At 44.7% G+C, this 16,054-nt stretch overlaps 1 protein-coding gene across 1 annotated transcript in view; it reads right to left on the reverse strand.

The window, feature by feature from the left end:
- Window positions 1-426: 426 nt before the first annotated feature.
- The window catches only part of B4GALT4 (beta-1,4-galactosyltransferase 4), a 27,742-nt gene continuing 12,114 nt past the window's right edge, over window positions 427-16,054 (reverse strand). Inside the window, exons 3-7 of the mRNA XM_025874587.2 lie at window positions 14,611-14,843; window positions 11,824-12,011; window positions 6,475-6,597; window positions 4,482-4,586; window positions 427-1,352 (exon numbers count right to left, since the gene is read on the reverse strand). Coding sequence (XP_025730372.1) covers window positions 1,220-1,352; window positions 4,482-4,586; window positions 6,475-6,597; window positions 11,824-12,011; window positions 14,611-14,843 — 782 coding nt within the window. The 3' untranslated portion in view covers window positions 427-1,219. The remainder of the gene's footprint in view (window positions 1,353-4,481; window positions 4,587-6,474; window positions 6,598-11,823; window positions 12,012-14,610; window positions 14,844-16,054) is intronic.

A 16,054-nucleotide genomic window follows, 5' to 3' on the forward strand; every position in this document is an offset into this window, starting at 1 on the left:
TCCTCTTCTCTCCCAAGTCACAGCCCCCGGGGGGCCCCATCTTCCTCCCAAATCAAAGGCTTCCTGAGCCCTGGCCTCCATCCCTTCCTATCCTATACCCAACGAGGCGAGCCCCGGAGGCCAGCCCCACTGCAGCCGGTATTGATGGGGGGGGAAGGAGCAAGCACAAGAAGATGAAGAGAACAGAAGCATGACGCAGCCCAGGAAATGAGATGCAGATGCACCTGCCACAGGCCTGGAGCTGGTTATTCAAAGGGGTTTCACACAGGAAGAACAGGAGAAAGGAACAGGAGGACCAAGAAGAGAGGGAGTGAGGGGGCTCAGTCCAATGTGTGTGTTTCTAAACCGCTGAGGATTAAGGATGCTGAAATGAACACACCCATAGGCCTCAAACAACAGTGAAAAACCAAGATGGAGCACCCAAAGCTTTTTTCATTATTTTACTCCAGAGGTACTTTCGATTTATGACTGGTTAATAAGTAATTTGTAAACTGCTAATTCACATCCTGCAGGTACAAAATCATTTTACAAAAATACTTTAAAAACTAGTAGATAACATGTGTCCTGCTGGGCTCTTCCTGGGAGGCGTATGTGGCAGGTGACGCCCGCCACAGAGCAGGGAGCCCAGCACATCGGGGGTTGCTCCTCCGACCCCGGCCTCCTGCCGGCCATTCGTGCCCAAGTTCACTGCATCTTGATTCTTCACCTTTCTCCTACCTTCTGTGGCCTTCTTCTCACCTGGGGCCCACCCTTTCTCAGACGACCATGCAGGATAAAAGAGTAAACAGACGGACTTCTTCGTACCTTTCTACCTCAGACGAGAACAATTCCGGTTCTCTGGAACATTCAGCAACCATACTTCCCGTGGGCTTTTCTGATCCCATCATGTATCACTTTAAACTTAAATCTCCTTCAGTCCAAGCTTTCAAGTAGCCTTCATGTTATCCCTTGAGTAGTCCTTTCAGACTCAGCCCTTCAAGTATGTGTATTACGGTCTTTAATAACCCCCAGGAGCAAACCAACCACGAAAGCTGTCTTCTTACAACTGTTTTACAGTCCGTATTACTTGGAGCTCTGCTAAGAAAATACAGAAAGGAAAAATTCAGCTCACTAATTAGCTGCGACCAGTTCTTAATGTGTGCTACTAGGGAAAGTCTCTAGTCCATAATTATTGCAATAAAATATTCAGTTCTTCCGAATGTCACCAGAAGATCCAGGGTCATGCACCAGACCATAAATCCACTGTGATGTTGGTATACAAAGGATTATAATCCACAGAGAGTAATTTGTAAATACAACTGGTCAACCCATCTGTTCTCCAGACTCGTGATACCTGATGTAAGAGCTTCATCCTAAAGATAAAAAGAACAATGTAAATCATAATGCAAGAATTTAACATAGATTTCCATTGCTTTTTGCCTTGCCCCCAAATTTGACAAAAGCATCTTTGTAAATCATTGCACCTACTGGGTTTCCTACTGCAAAAAGTTAATTTTCCCCATCTGAAGTAACAGACACCAATGATAGCCACGTGGTCATGTGTCAGACCCCATGTTAAGACCCTAGGGACCAAGGCACCCAGTCTACAGAAGGATGCCCAGGTAACACCAATACAATGTGATACGTGCCATCCACTGCTAACAGGGCCTGGGCTAAGCTCCAGGGGATCTAGGAATCCTCCCGTGTTGTTGTCTGTAGGCAGGAGGGTACATAGCTTTCCTCAGAGTCTCAAGCAAAGTTAGAATTTATGTAGAGGAGGATGAATGAAGCAGCACCTGACTTCATGAGGGAGTCGAGGGAGGAGCGCAGAGAAAGGGAATATGGCCGAGGCTTAGAAGAGGAGAAAGGTGAGACGAAAGGACACGAAGGCAGGGACACCACCCTGTGCCAGATGCAGAGACATGCAAAGCAGCAGGATGCATTTCAAGCAGCAGCAACAACTGCATGGCTGGAGGCCCAGTACGTTGGGAGTGGAGCAGGTGGTGAACTGAACTGGTCTCTAGGAACTCTGGATGAAAAGCAATACATTTCGGTTACAATATCAATGTGAATAGTTTTTTTTTTTTTCCAATGTTGACAGAGATCAGAAACACAATGTTGAATTAAGTAAGGTCAGAGAAAAATGCAACAGTATGATTTCACTTATATAAAATTGGAAAACATATAAAACTAAACAATCTTTTGTACAGGGATACCCACCTATGGGAAAACAACAACAAAAACAAAGAAATAGCAGAAATAATTATCATCATCACAAGTAATTGTCACAAAACCCCGTGACCTCTTGGGGTGGGAGGAAATGGGATTGAGGAGGGTTACACGGGTAACAAACAAATTGGGTGGGGGACACTACCACTGTTCATGGTATCAAGAATCTTCAGACTTTCCAAACAATTTATAAGTATCCTTTTGTATCTATTCCATAATTATTACTATTATTTTTTATTTATTATTATTTTTTAATTTATTTATTTGTCAGAGAGAGAGAGAGCACAAGCAGAGTGAGAAGCAGGCTCCCTGCTGAGCAAGGAGCCCAACGTAGGACTCGATCCCAGGAACCCAGGATCATGACCCGAGCCAAAGGCAGACACTTAACCGACTGAGCCACCCAGGCGCCCCTTTTAATTTAAGAGAGGAAAATGCACCCCTATGGACAAAGACTAGAAAGACGCATAGAAAACAGAAGTTTTATTAAAGTCACAGATTCTAACAAAAGGGCTAAAGCCTTTTAATATTGTTTTAAAATATAAACTCTGACAAAGCCCTATAATATTTTAATATTGTTTTAAAATGTAGATTCCAACAAAAGGGCTAAAAGCACTCTAATATGGTTTTAAAATTTAGAAGGAAAATTTTAAATTTAGAAGGAAAAATCAGAACAAAGAATTGCAGATTCTTCAACTATGGCCCCAGAAAGAAGCGGCTTATCTGCCAGGATTCTGGCCCTTTCACCGAAAGGGCCAATTCCTGGGGCAAGAGAAGCACAGGATGAGCCTAGAACAGCTCAGCACACAGAAGCCCAGGCAAGGGGGCTCTCAAAACTAGTGTAGTTATGTCAAAGGATTGAGGAGGCAGCTTGAAGAAGATGCCCCTCGCCAAAGATGAGACAAACTGAGCACTGAAAGGAATATTAACTACATCCTGAAGGATGCTGGGGAAGAGCAACTCAGCATTTTGAAAAATGAAAAATCAGTACTGATTCTGCCCCCTTCATTCTGCCCTTTCTATAACAACCATACCTTGGTGTACTCAAGTAAGAAGGCAAGTCCTTTGCTGAAAAATCTATCTAATAAATGCAAAAGGCATGATAGAATATCAGAATTTTGCAATACCTAACTGAATAATGAATTTATGCAATGAGCACCAACGGCTGCTAAGATCATTAGATGCTGATGGGGAACCTGGATGGGGCTGAAAACACCTAAACCCAAAGATCAAAGCTAGAATCATAAAGACCCGACCAGACATCATGTCTTCCTGTTGTGATATAAGAGGAGCTACGTGGCCCCATAGGTGAAGTGTTCTTGCCCCCAAATTGTACTGGATTCCGTTCAAGCCTCCAGGATCTAACTCCCAGTTTACAAATGAAGGCAGAGGTCAGAGGCACATAGGAAGTTTTACTGCCGGGATGCAAATCACAAGACCCACAAGGTAGCAAATTCCATCAGACAAATGACCTGGTTTGTTCAATAAATAAAATGCCAGGGGAAAAAAGGTAGGGGGGAGGTAATCTGCAGATTAAGAGATTTCAGAGAGTTCATCTAAATGCAATGTGTGGACCTTGTCTAGATCCTGATCTGAATAAACCAACCGTTAAGGGGAGAAGAAAAATTTATGAGATAATCAGGGAAATCCAAACACTAACTGGGTATTTGATGATTTTGAGGAAGTACTGTTAATTTTATTTTAGGTATGATAATGCTATAGTGGTTCTTCCTTTAAGACTTCCTATATTTAAGGATATATACCGAAGTATTTACACATAAAATGCTGTGATATCTGATTTGCTTCTAAAAATCTAGTGGGGGGAGGAGAAGAAGGTGGGAGAAAGAAGAGAGGACATGCGTTGGTAACTGTTGAAGCTAGGTATGTGGTACGTGAGGGTTCAATATACCAGTCCCTCTGCTTTTTTTTTTTTTTTTAAAGATTTTATTTATTTATTTGACAGAGAGAGACACAGCGAGAGAAGGAACACGAGCAGCAGGGGTGGGAGAGGGAGACACAGGCTTCCTGCCGAGCAGGGAGCCCGATGCAGGGCTCGATCCCAGGACCCTGGGATCATGATCTGAGCCGAAGGCAGACGCCCAGTGACTGAGCCACCCAGGTGCCCCCAGCCCCTCTACTTTTATGACAGTTTGAAAATGACCTTAATAAAAAGCTTTGAACAAAACAAATGGACTAATCTGATCGAATTCAGCAAAGTCCTTATTGACAAAAGATACTGAGCAGGTGCAAGCCTGGCAAGTGAATCCAAGACTTACCGTTCTATATTCACCTCATTGCCTCTGTCTCTAGTATGGAAGATCATTGTATATTTACCCACTTCAGGCATTGGCCGGATTATTTTCATTCTATGAAGCTCAACCCTAGAAGAATAACAGAATTCTTTTTTTAAAGTCTATCCTACTTATCTACCACCAGGCACTTAAAAAAATCATTTGCAAAAATTTACACATATGCACACACACACAGTCACACAGAGTTTGATTATTATGATATTTAAAAAAAAAAGAATCTTCTTATGATGTTGGACCTCAGGCAGTAAGTCCATAAAAGAATCACATTTAACATTAATAATTGGGGTACAAAGGAGATGTGTCAATTTATAGTTTGCCATTTTCCAAAACACCTGAGAAAGTACTCATTCAATTATTTTAAAAACATCGTGACAAGTAGGAGAATCAAGTCTCTTCAGATGCCTAATTTACTTAGTGTTTCCTTTTTTTAACAAAGAAAGTAATGACCATTTAAGGTCCCAAGCTTAAAAGCCCACAAACGCAGGTATAAATCTAGACTTAGTTATTTACAATCTGGGTAAGTCAGTTCATGATTCCGGGTCTTGGTTGCTTCTTTGTAAAATGGCAATGGTGTTATAGAGGTGATATGATAGGCCCAAATCAAACAGTCCACATGCAACACATTTTGCACACATAACATAATACGGAAGTGCAGACAAGGTTGCCCAGGGGAGTAAATTAATGTTTAGCAAACAAATCTTAGCCAACAAGGATGTTCTTCTCAAGTGAAAGCAAAACTGGGGTCTCCCCTCTACCTTGCTGCTGAGGAGGATCAAGAAGACAGCGAAGTTACATGAAATGTGCAAAATTCTATTAAGCATCCCATCTGGACAGTGAAATGGATTTGGGGAAGACAGTGGATACTGTTTATCTCTAGTCCTTGCTACTCTCACCCTGAAACCCATCAGGTTCCCTCTGTCTCCTTCATTAGCCAAGGCCACACAGGCTACTGATGCGCTGGGCCATAAAGTGCTGTTGCCCATCACTATGACTATTCCTGTGGAGCCTTTGGTGAGGGAAATCCATTCTCTCCTGCCAGAAACATTCCAGAGACTCTCAGCCTAGACATGGGAACAAGACCAACATGGAACCCTGGCTCCTTCATACTAAAGCGATGGAAGATTTCTGGCAGTCACACATCTATTATTTCAGAACCCCAGCTAGGAAATTTCCTCTCTAAGAGGCAACAGTAGGAGGAAAGGGGGTCTCCTGATAGCCCAAAGGGCCTTGTTATTAGAAGTCTGAAGATACTAGCCTCAGGCTCTTGCATAGTTATTTTGGGGAGCTAGGGATACCCATAACTGTCTAGTCACAAAACCCAAGGCGGGGGGTGGGGGAAGGCGGGTGAGCTGAGAGAAGAGGCCAGATATGCTCCCTTTGAGCACCCCCGAGCAGAAAGTAGTCCAAGAAAATCTGAGGAGCCAACAGCTCCAAGTCTGGCCTGGGAGTCAGGCCAGCAACTGCTCCCGGTGTGTGGGGCTGGCTAAGGCATAAGCACTAAAGGACCTCTTGGCCTGAGCCTGGGGGTGCCACTCCTCACAGGCTGTTGGCACTCTCTGCTCTGGAAACTGAGAACCGAGCCAGGATTCCCTTGGGTCTGGGGAAAAGCACAGCTTACGGCAGGCTCTCTGGCCATTTCCCTCAAATTGCAGTTTTGCAGCATTTTTGGACCCTGTCTCCGTAAATAATACCCACCAGCAAGTCCAGAAACCTCCGTCACCATTTCTGGTCCCTAAACACCCGGGAGCCAGAAACAAACGACCCTCCATCATTTCTGAACTGCCAGTGGCGAACAGCAATCTGGGCCAGCCTGCCCTCCCCCTGCCCTCCCCCTGCCCGACTCTGCGGCCTCAAGACCTGCTGGACTGGCATCCACGGGAACTATGGGTAAGCACAGGTTGCTAGAGCCACCAGTCACAGCAGAGCCCCGTGAAGGGGACCTGCCCCTGTTGTTCACCTGAGTCTGAGGTCATCGTCTTCGCCTCCCCATCCCCAGTAGTTGTTAGAGAATCCATTCACCTTGAAAAATTGCTCTCTGCTGAGGGCAGTGACACCCCCAAAATATCCATTGTAACGTAACCTGGAGCAGAAGAGAGGAGAGACACGGTAACATTAGCACAAGGCTGTTTTGTTCTCCACACACTCTTCAGAAGTCTCTTGTGTCAGGGCTGGCATTCTAGGAACACGCTGAAGACCATGCACTTTCATCCATCCACTCCTGCTTGACCTCCACCTCCCAGTGTTCTGGCCTTCCCTGTCGGCCCTTCTTTCCTCTGTCTAGATTAAGTGCTCACGTCCACTCACTAAGCAAAGTGCTCCCCACCTGTGACTGTGAACGTTTGTGTGCAGAGATCTACAGAGGTACCTGTAAATGTGCACCACAACATCAGAGGTGAATGACAGATTTCATCTCATGTGCCAATCCAGTGAGGAGTAATGGCGGCCAAGGGCACTGGGTCAGGAAGGATCCTGAGGCTGCCTCCAGGTCCAGCATGAATGAATGCCCTGATGAATATACTGGTTTTTTACTTTTACTTTTTTTGGCGGGGTGGGGTGGAGAGGAGAGAGCTCCTGCACACACTTTGTATGCAAACTCCACACCCGTGTATGCAAAGTTCCATCTCCGAGTCTGTGTCCTGGAGAAGCCAACACACCTCAGCTATCTTGAGGCTTCTGGCTTGGGCGACAAGATAGATGATACAGTCTTTCAACAGAAATAGAGTATATGGAACAATAAGAGGAAGACAGTAAATTATGTTTGGGGTAAGCTGAATGTGAGATACCCCTGGTGCTTTTGCTGCTGGGCAAAAGGACGTAAGATCCAAGTTCAAAGGAGAAGAGCGACAGATATGACTTTGGAACGAAGATGTCAAGAGGTGGTGGGTGAAGATGTAGGAGCAGGAGAAATTGCCTGAAGACAACACAGTAGGTGAGAGGAGGCGAGTGCAGAGGGTAGAGCTGTGGGGATGCCAATAAGCAAAAGGGGGCGGGGAAGAGATCAAGAGGAACGAGGCAGAGAGCATCTCCCAGTTGTATAGGACTCTGACGGATTATTGGTTGACAAATTAGCAAATCTGAGAAAAAAAGACAACCCTTGAATATAACACTGTAACAGTTTAGAAATGCAAACGAAGGCAGCTTAATAACTTGGGTGTTACTGAATAAAAAGATACAAACATATGGAGGATTTCTAATTTGAATTAACTTCAGTTCCAAGTGTTCCAGGACCGATTAAATATTTCCACTTTTCTAGACAAGAAAAAGCAAAAGGAAAGACCAGTAAGCACGGAGACACTTGCCATCTAACAGGTGGAGTCCCAAAGGCTAATTTGTAGTTCAGCTATTTGTCTCTATGTTCTGAGTATAGACAGGGAAGCCCTGTTTAACCCACAATGGAAATAGACTTACTTGTAACCCCTCAACCTAAAATTCTAGAAAATGGTATCACAACAACCTAAAATAAGCAAAAGGAACAAAGTGTTCAGAAGGCAGCTGTTACCAGCCAAGACATCGTTCTTTTTTTTTTTTTTTTTGGAGATTTTATTTATTTATTTGACAAAGAGAGACACAGCGAGAGAGGGGACACAAGCAGGGGGAGCCAGAGAGGGAGAAGCAGGCTCCCCGCCGAGCAGGGAGCCCGATGAGGGACTCGATCCCAGGACCCTGGGATCATGACCTGAGCCAAAGGCACGCGTTTAATGGAATGAGCCACCCAGAAGCCTCTGGGAAGGCATCCTTAAGGCCCCGCAGACCAGAAACTTCATCAGAATACTGAGTAGCAGCCCTGCCCAGATACAGCCTGCCAGGCACCAACAGCGGGTCACCAGGAGAGAACCGCCATTACTGATCTGGCCGTGATTGATTTAAGGAGTCACTAGCCACCGTGTGCAAGACAGCAAGCTAGACGCGGGAACAGCAGGGCCCTGCCCTCCAAGAGCTTCGGGTCTAACATAAGACACGAGCGTCATCAGGGTTCTGAGGAAGGAGATGTCGTGCGGTGGAGGCAGGTGGGCCAGAGAGGATTCAGTAGGTAGGAACATGGGGAAACTCCTGGTGGCCAGAACTCCATGAGGAAGAGTGAAGAGAGAGACAAATGCGAGCCGCCTGGGAGCAACTGGAAGCACCTGGAGAGCCGTGTAGCCACAGTGGGAGGCACAGAAGGACACCGGCCAGAAAGAAGGGTCGAGGAGCTCTCAGTTTCTCAGCTGTTTCTCAAATGGCAAATGTCTATGTGTTTGTCGATCTTTGCTTTTGGTTTTTCTTCTTATCGGGAAAAGCATGACCACTTAACTGGCCCTGGAACAGTCTTATTTATTTGTAAAGGTCTGTAAGGCCCAAGGCCGGGCGGGGGGAGGGAGGGGATGTAGCGCTAAAATAACAGCAGTGTCCTCGTAGAAAGCAGTTAGGTAGCAAAGGAATTCTTGGCAGTAAAATGTGCCACAGGCTGGACCAGGGCTTTATCACTGATCCACAGTCGTGAGATAAACAAGATTTCTGGCCTCATCAGAGTCTGAGACAGCGGGGGCAAGTTCCTTTAAGTTATTTCCTCTGCAGGTGCGTGAAGTGAAAACCTTTCTTGCACTTCTCATCACACTCCTGGGGCAGCAGCCACAATGATCAAAGCATGTGCATTTCAAGCTGCGTGACACAGTGTAACATAGTGACCAGTAGAGAGCAGACATTCAGCTGCCTGCAACCCCACCTGCCCTCTGGCTCGCAACTAGAGGGATTTTGCCCAAAACAGCAAAGAGCTAGGGGAGGGGGACGAGGGCAACTCCTAAGTTACTTGGGCCAATGAAGATGAGGCCGTCTACACGATACACACAATAAAGTAGAAAAATATAAATGACAAACATCCAGGACCAGAGGAAAAGTTAAAACAGAACAGAAGATTAAAATGGGAAATATATTAGAACTCTGATCTACAATTAAGATTCTTTTCAGCTTCTAAAAGAAGCCCAAGGATTTGGCTCACAGCTTCCTACATCCAGATCAAAAGAGGAGACACACTCAATCACCTGATTCATAATAAGAAAACCCTGCCAGTTACTCAAAGAAGACAAAGGCTTTCTAATATCTAATTACGAAAGAAATGTCTGGCCAGTGACAATAGCAAATCAAAAACATCAAGATTCATGCAGGGGCTGTTTTTAGAATGAGCAGCATCTGATGAAATTGCTGCTTGTGGCACTGAAGTTTTATTCAAAATTAATTTCTAGCAGGAAACCCCAAGAACTTAGTTTCTTGTGGTCCAGCTGAATACAAAAAAAAATAAAAAATAAAAATCTAGAATCCCAATAAAAAGCCTTTAAACAATCCCTTGTGTCCACACTCCAAAAATAAACAAGAACAATCCTGTGTGGTTGTAATTTCTCATCACAGACGTGCAGAAAGAACTGGGCCACAGAAAGTTATCTATGGAAGGGTCCAAAGTACAGGTGTTCTGTGTTCTACGCGGTGATATCTTATTAATTTTAGGTAGACTGTTGACATGCTTCTGAAAACACCAAGGTAGCCCAATATAATACGCTGCTTTCTTTCATGCACAGGTGGCTCAAGGAGACCAGAAAGCAAAACCTCCGGGAAAGGATCATGATAAAATTCCCTGAAGGAAAAAATCCCTGCAATTCTCTTCCAGACCGCTCCCCTGCCCTCTGGTCCCACTGTCCCCTGCCAAATTCGGGAGCATGGCATCTCCTCTTTCAGCTTCTCCCCTTCGGCCTTGCTCCACCCAGTACACTAAAGGCCAGTTGCACTGAGCTTCTCCTGTCATTCTTCAGCTGTATCTAGGTGTCAGAAGCCCCTCAGTCCCTTCCATACAAAATTCAAATTCCTTAGCAGACTGAACGAGGCCTCCCTACTCTGGCCCCTGCCTACCCCCATCTCTTGCCTCTCTTCCCTCCACCATCCCGGACATTCATTCTTGAGCACTAATAAACTCCATGCATTTCCCCAAAACCATGCCATGCTCTCTCATTTCCATGTCTTGGAACTCTACTGGGAAGCTCCCATTGTTGCACATGCTAAAGGGGCCACGTTCCCTGGGGAAGAGGTTTAAACCCTTCCATAGGTGTCTTAAAGACCCTGTGTGCCTGGCGTGGCTGGGTGATAGACATGGGGGAGGGTATGTGCTATGGTGAGCGCTGTGAATTGCGCAAGATTGATGAATCACATATCTGTACCTCTGAAACAAATAATACATTATATGTTAAAAAAAAAAAAGAAGAGAGTAGGAAGGGAAAAATGAAGGGGGGGAAATCGGGGGGGGAGATGAACCATGAGAGACTATGGACTCTGAGAAACAAACTGAGGGTTCTAGAGGGGAGGAGGGGGGGTGATGGGTTAGCCTGGTGATGGGTATTAAGGAGGGCACGTACTGCATGGAGCACTGGGTGTTATGCGCAAACAATGAATCATGGAACACTACATCAAAAACTAATGATGTAATGTATGGTGATTAACACAACAATAAAAAAATTTAAAGGAAAAAAAAAAAAGACCCTGTGTGCCCACCCACTGTGGCTTATTCTAGGTATTTGTTTATATCCCACAATTTACATAGGGACTGGGTTTAAAGTCAGTACCTAAGGCAAAAATAACCTGAGATGTTACTCTTGGAAATCTCTTACAGCCCAAAGTGAGAGACCTACACGATCTGAGCAGCATGGAAACTGAGATTAAGTGCGGTATCAAGGGATTCATGGTTTCCGTCTCATGTTCCCTTCCCAGAGTAGACAATGGTGCAATCTCCTGTGTTATAATTGTGTAATTCTCTCCCTGCCTCCTCCTCTCTCCCCATCATGACCAACTGCTTACAGTTGAATTTGTAGAAGTGCCAAACCGATGCACCTCCATGGCAGCTCTGTCTCCCTCAGACCCTGGGAAGACGCCACAGTCTGAAAAGAAATGTCATGATCTCACAGCAGAGACCTAAAGTTCGACCTAAGGGGCACACTCTTGTTGCCTCCTGGAAGGGGAAGTCAGGATAGCCAGGCAAGTGACTTGAGTTCTACTCAGTGTGGACTTACTGACAAAGTTCCACCACGGGGGTGCCGTGGGTGGGGCTGGCTGTCATTTGCAATGCTTGGCCTGCTTTCCCTCTCCTGTTCTTTCCCTGTTGTCCTTCATCCTCTGCCAAGATTGTTGTGATTTCTGTTTTGAACTTAAGTGATAGGTCATGCATCATTTTTCCTATTCCTCATTTTTCTGTGATAGTCTGGACACTACGTCCCACACAGCCCTGATGACAACAGAGTGAGCTTCTCAGCCTGTGCAAGCCATGAGCGGCGTCCGCCTTCCTGCTTACCTGTACCCTGTGCTGTTCCTGCCGACCACCAAATGCTTGGGCTGCTCCTCACACTTATAGAGGTTCAAGTCGTTCTCGGGCACCAGGTCCACATCGTGGAATATAAAGCAATCCCAATTTTCATCCTTAAGAGCTTCCAGATAGCCCACATTCAAGAGCTTGGCTCGATTAAACTTTTTGCTTCCAGCCTATAGATACAGAAATTAAAACTTGGAAAGCTCCAGAGATAAGGTTTCACACTGTGCCCCTCTCCAACTCAGAGGCAGGAGTTGGAATTATTCTTCCCAAGTAAAAATCTGGCAGAGTAGATGCAGTAACAGTAAAAAAAACCATTTGGTTCTTTGTGTTCTTTCATATATACTTATATTCCAAAAGTGACAAACATGCCTTAAAATGGAGAGTTGTTTAATGGGTACAGAGTTTCAGTTTTGCAAGGCGAGAAATGTCTTGAGCCTGGTTACACGATAATGTGAATATACTTCACACCACTGAACCGTATACTTAAAAACAGTTAAGATGCACTTTCAGTGACTATGAACCGGAGAGATCCTGGCAGGGCTGAGGACGTCGGATCTCATTGTTCTCCCAGCCCACTGACTTTGCCCTGAAGCCCCTCAATAAAACGGTCTGATCAGAAATTAAAAAAAAAAAAGAGTTAAGATACTAAATTTTATGTATATTTCACAATTTTAAAAAAGGTCATGCTTTTAAACTACAAATAAAAATAACAGAATTTTTTTAAAAACATACATTTATTTATTCCACATAAAAGTATAAACCTTCTTTATACATTAGTCATACCAATTAGTATCCTGCTTTACTGTCTAACTTCCAGCTGATCCCAATCTTACCATATGTAACAAATTTACACTAAGCTTCCAAGAGACATTGCTTACCAGAGAACACCAAGAAATCTGGACCTATAAACAGAGGTTATTGCTAATATTTCTAAGCTACTTAAAAGTTTCTTAGAATCACTGTAAGAGAATCCTGTTTTAATCTTGGCAAAAGGTAATCCTTGAGGCACCTGAGTGGCTCAGTCAGTTAAGTGTCAAGACTCTTGATTTGGGCTCAGGTCATGATCCCAGCGTCATGGGATCGAGCCCCACGTGGAGCCCCATGTGGAGCCTGCTTTTCCCTCTCCCTCTGCTGCTCCCCGTCCCTCCCCCCACCACTTGCACTCACTCTTTCTCTCAAATAAATAAATAAAATCTTAAAAAAGAAAAAAGGAGGCAATCCTCATAGTGACCTTACAGAAGGGATTCATCACTGAGTAAGAAGAGAACACAATTCAAACAGGGATATGTACAAAGCTACAGTATGAAAAAGATTTTACAGAATTAATTTTTTCATGGCTGTTTGGATCATAATCCTTAAGAACGAATTCCAGTTTAGTAAAGGGTTTATCATAAAGAAAATACAAGCAGTTCTCAAAAGTTATCACAGTATTTTCATGAAAAGAGTAACACCAAGCAGACATATTTTTCTAGTCACAAATATACTATACATTGGGGGTGCTGTCCTGAGTAAGAACTGAGAATGACCAATAATGTTAAAAAGAAAAATAATTATAGGGGCGCCTGGGTGGCTCAGTCGGTTAAGTGTCTGACTGTTAGTTTTGGCTCAGGTCATGATCTCAGGGTCCTGAGATTGAGCCCCACTTCAGGCTCTGTGCTCAGTGCAGAGTCTGCTGGAGATTCTCTCCCTCTCCCTTCCCCTCTGCCCCTCCCCGCCTTACGTGCACTCTCTCTCTCTCAAAAAAAAAAAACAAAAAACAAATAAATAAATAATTTTTTAAGAAAATTATAAACCAACAATAGTAAAATTTTGTTTCAAATCCTAAAAAATGGGTGTATTATATATGCACATTGATTTCAAGAGCCCCCATTTATTTTAAAGTATATACTGCAGAACTGCATCCTCTGATTTGTCAAAAGTTTTCCTAAAACAAATACTACCAATTATAAAACAATATTAAACATGTAGTGAATGATTTTGTTGACATTTTTGGCTTCTGTAAGGATTTGAAGGGAATTATTTGAATGGTCTGGGACAATCCTGGAAAGCTAGACATGGATATTTAAGTTGATGCCTTTTCTTTCGATAAACATTAATACCAAATACAGGCATCTTCATCAGCCTCTCCACTTAAGAGCTAAATTCTTCAAAAGTAGCCCAAGCTTACCACTTAATGGTGCTCCTAATGAATCACGCTTCTGGGAAGCCAAATAAGGGAGTCGAGAAAGTGAAAACTACACATAATCCGTCTGATATAATAGAAGTTATAGGCAGAAAGATGGAGACAGTCATAGAACCCCATGGCTATTACTACGGTAATCTGTTGGATCCTCTGCCTAGATCCCCACTGATTAGCCATGCTCAATAATGAATAACAGTAATTCCAACGTCTCATCATGTAGTGTATAGCAAAGGCAGGAGGAAATACAAGGCAGATCTCCAGGGAAATTCTTTGGGCGGTCATTGGCTAACATGGAAGGGCTCACACACAAAAAGCGGAACAAAACTAAACTAAACAAAACAGACTTCCTCCAGAGGTTCGTTTAAGAGGCAGTAAAATTTCCCAGCGTTTAGTCTGATTATTCCACACTCCGAGACAAGAATTTCCTTTACTCCTTTCATGGATAAATGAGGTAGGAGACCTTTTCTTTAATGAGTTTGATGCTCCTTTTAACCAAGAGACACCAATAGCCAAGTCCCTCAGTCACATCCCAGAGAGAGAGGAGGACTTGGGGCGAGGGGGGGAGGGTGGCAGACCAAACCACTCACCTGGTGGATAATATAGATGCCATAGTCCAGCTGCTGCCTCTGCAAGAAGGGGTGAAGGTGTTCTAGAAGGTACATCAAGTGTTTCTCTCTGTTCCGGTGAGGAATGAGGATGGCAACCCGCTGCAAAGCCTTACATTCCTCAGGGTGATACCGGCCTCTGTGCACTTGGGGATTTTTTGCCGCCACTTCTTCCAGAGTGAGATCTGGTTTGAAAACGAGCTTGTTCTGGCCCCCTACAATAGAAACAGGACCCAGGAAATAACTGTAGCTATCTCATCAAGGGCTGATGGGGTCCATGAGCATTTACCTAATACACTTAGAACACTATCTGGCCGACGGTGAGGACCACAGGAGTGCTGGCTTTTATTATTACTTTTATATTTATATTATATAATCATATATTATTATTATTACTTTAAAAGCCTCATTCGGTCATGAACTGTAATCAGAGTCATGTGACCCAGGTTACTGGCTGCAAAAGGAAGTAAGTGAGACATGAGAGCATTCTCTTGTGGCTGGGTAACCAACTTGGTGTTTGTGATTCATCCGTGAAGAGGAGATGGATGCATCCTGCCCCAGTGGCCCGGGTAAAGAGTAGAGGTCAGGGCTAGACTAAGTAACTTCAAATTGCTCAAATCCTCTTTTCCTGCTCAAAACTCCAAAGGAGGGTAAAGTCCCTTAAAAATCAGAAGCATTCCATGGACTCAAGCTCAGGGGCAAGGCCATTTTCCCACTCTGTCCCTGAGCTCCTGGAAGCTATTGTAGCTCACTGAAGATAAAACCATGAAGGGAAACAGCAACCAGCCTCACGCCTCACCCCACACAGCATGCATGAGCAATAATCCTAATTCTCCCATTGTGCCCCGGTGGCTGACACCCCCCAACGCTGCATTTGCCCAGCGAGTCCGGACACAGCCTGACTGGGTGAACTTCAAGGCCATGAGCGGTAACCGAGGCTTCATAGATCAGGTGTGAGCCCCAGGCCCTCATCCTCAACCTGAATTAACAGGGAATATACTGACTGATAAGAGAGGAGGCAGAGCTCTGGTCAGAGAACTCAGCCATGAGTTTTTTTAAGCTTCATATACACCAGTCAGGCTGTAACATCTCAGGAGGCTGGAATGCTGTGTGCCCTCCCTTCTGGAGCAAGGCAGTCACAGGCCCTTCCAATGTGTAAGTTACCAGGCCTGGCTCCGTGGGACCACCCCCGCCCTGGCCGTGGCTGCGTAGACCAAGGCGCCAGGGTCCGTGAGGCGGTTGAAAGGCTCAGCCCAGCAGCACCAAGGGCAAATAACGGCTTCCAGCCACCAAGAGAGACTAACTGGGCTATAAGGAAGAGCCTTTCCTGAAGGTGTGAGGCACAGAGTTGGCAGGCAGCGGTGCCCGAAAAGCCACCAGTAGGAAGATGAGTGGTGTGAAAGGCAAGCCACCAGAGCTGCTGGGA

This window comes from Callorhinus ursinus, unplaced genomic scaffold, assembly GCF_003265705.2.
Source record: "Callorhinus ursinus isolate GAN/ISIS: 27379988/994484 unplaced genomic scaffold, GSC_fseal_2.0 scaffold1, whole genome shotgun sequence".
In the NCBI taxonomy this organism is placed as follows: Eukaryota; Metazoa; Chordata; class Mammalia; order Carnivora; family Otariidae; genus Callorhinus; species Callorhinus ursinus.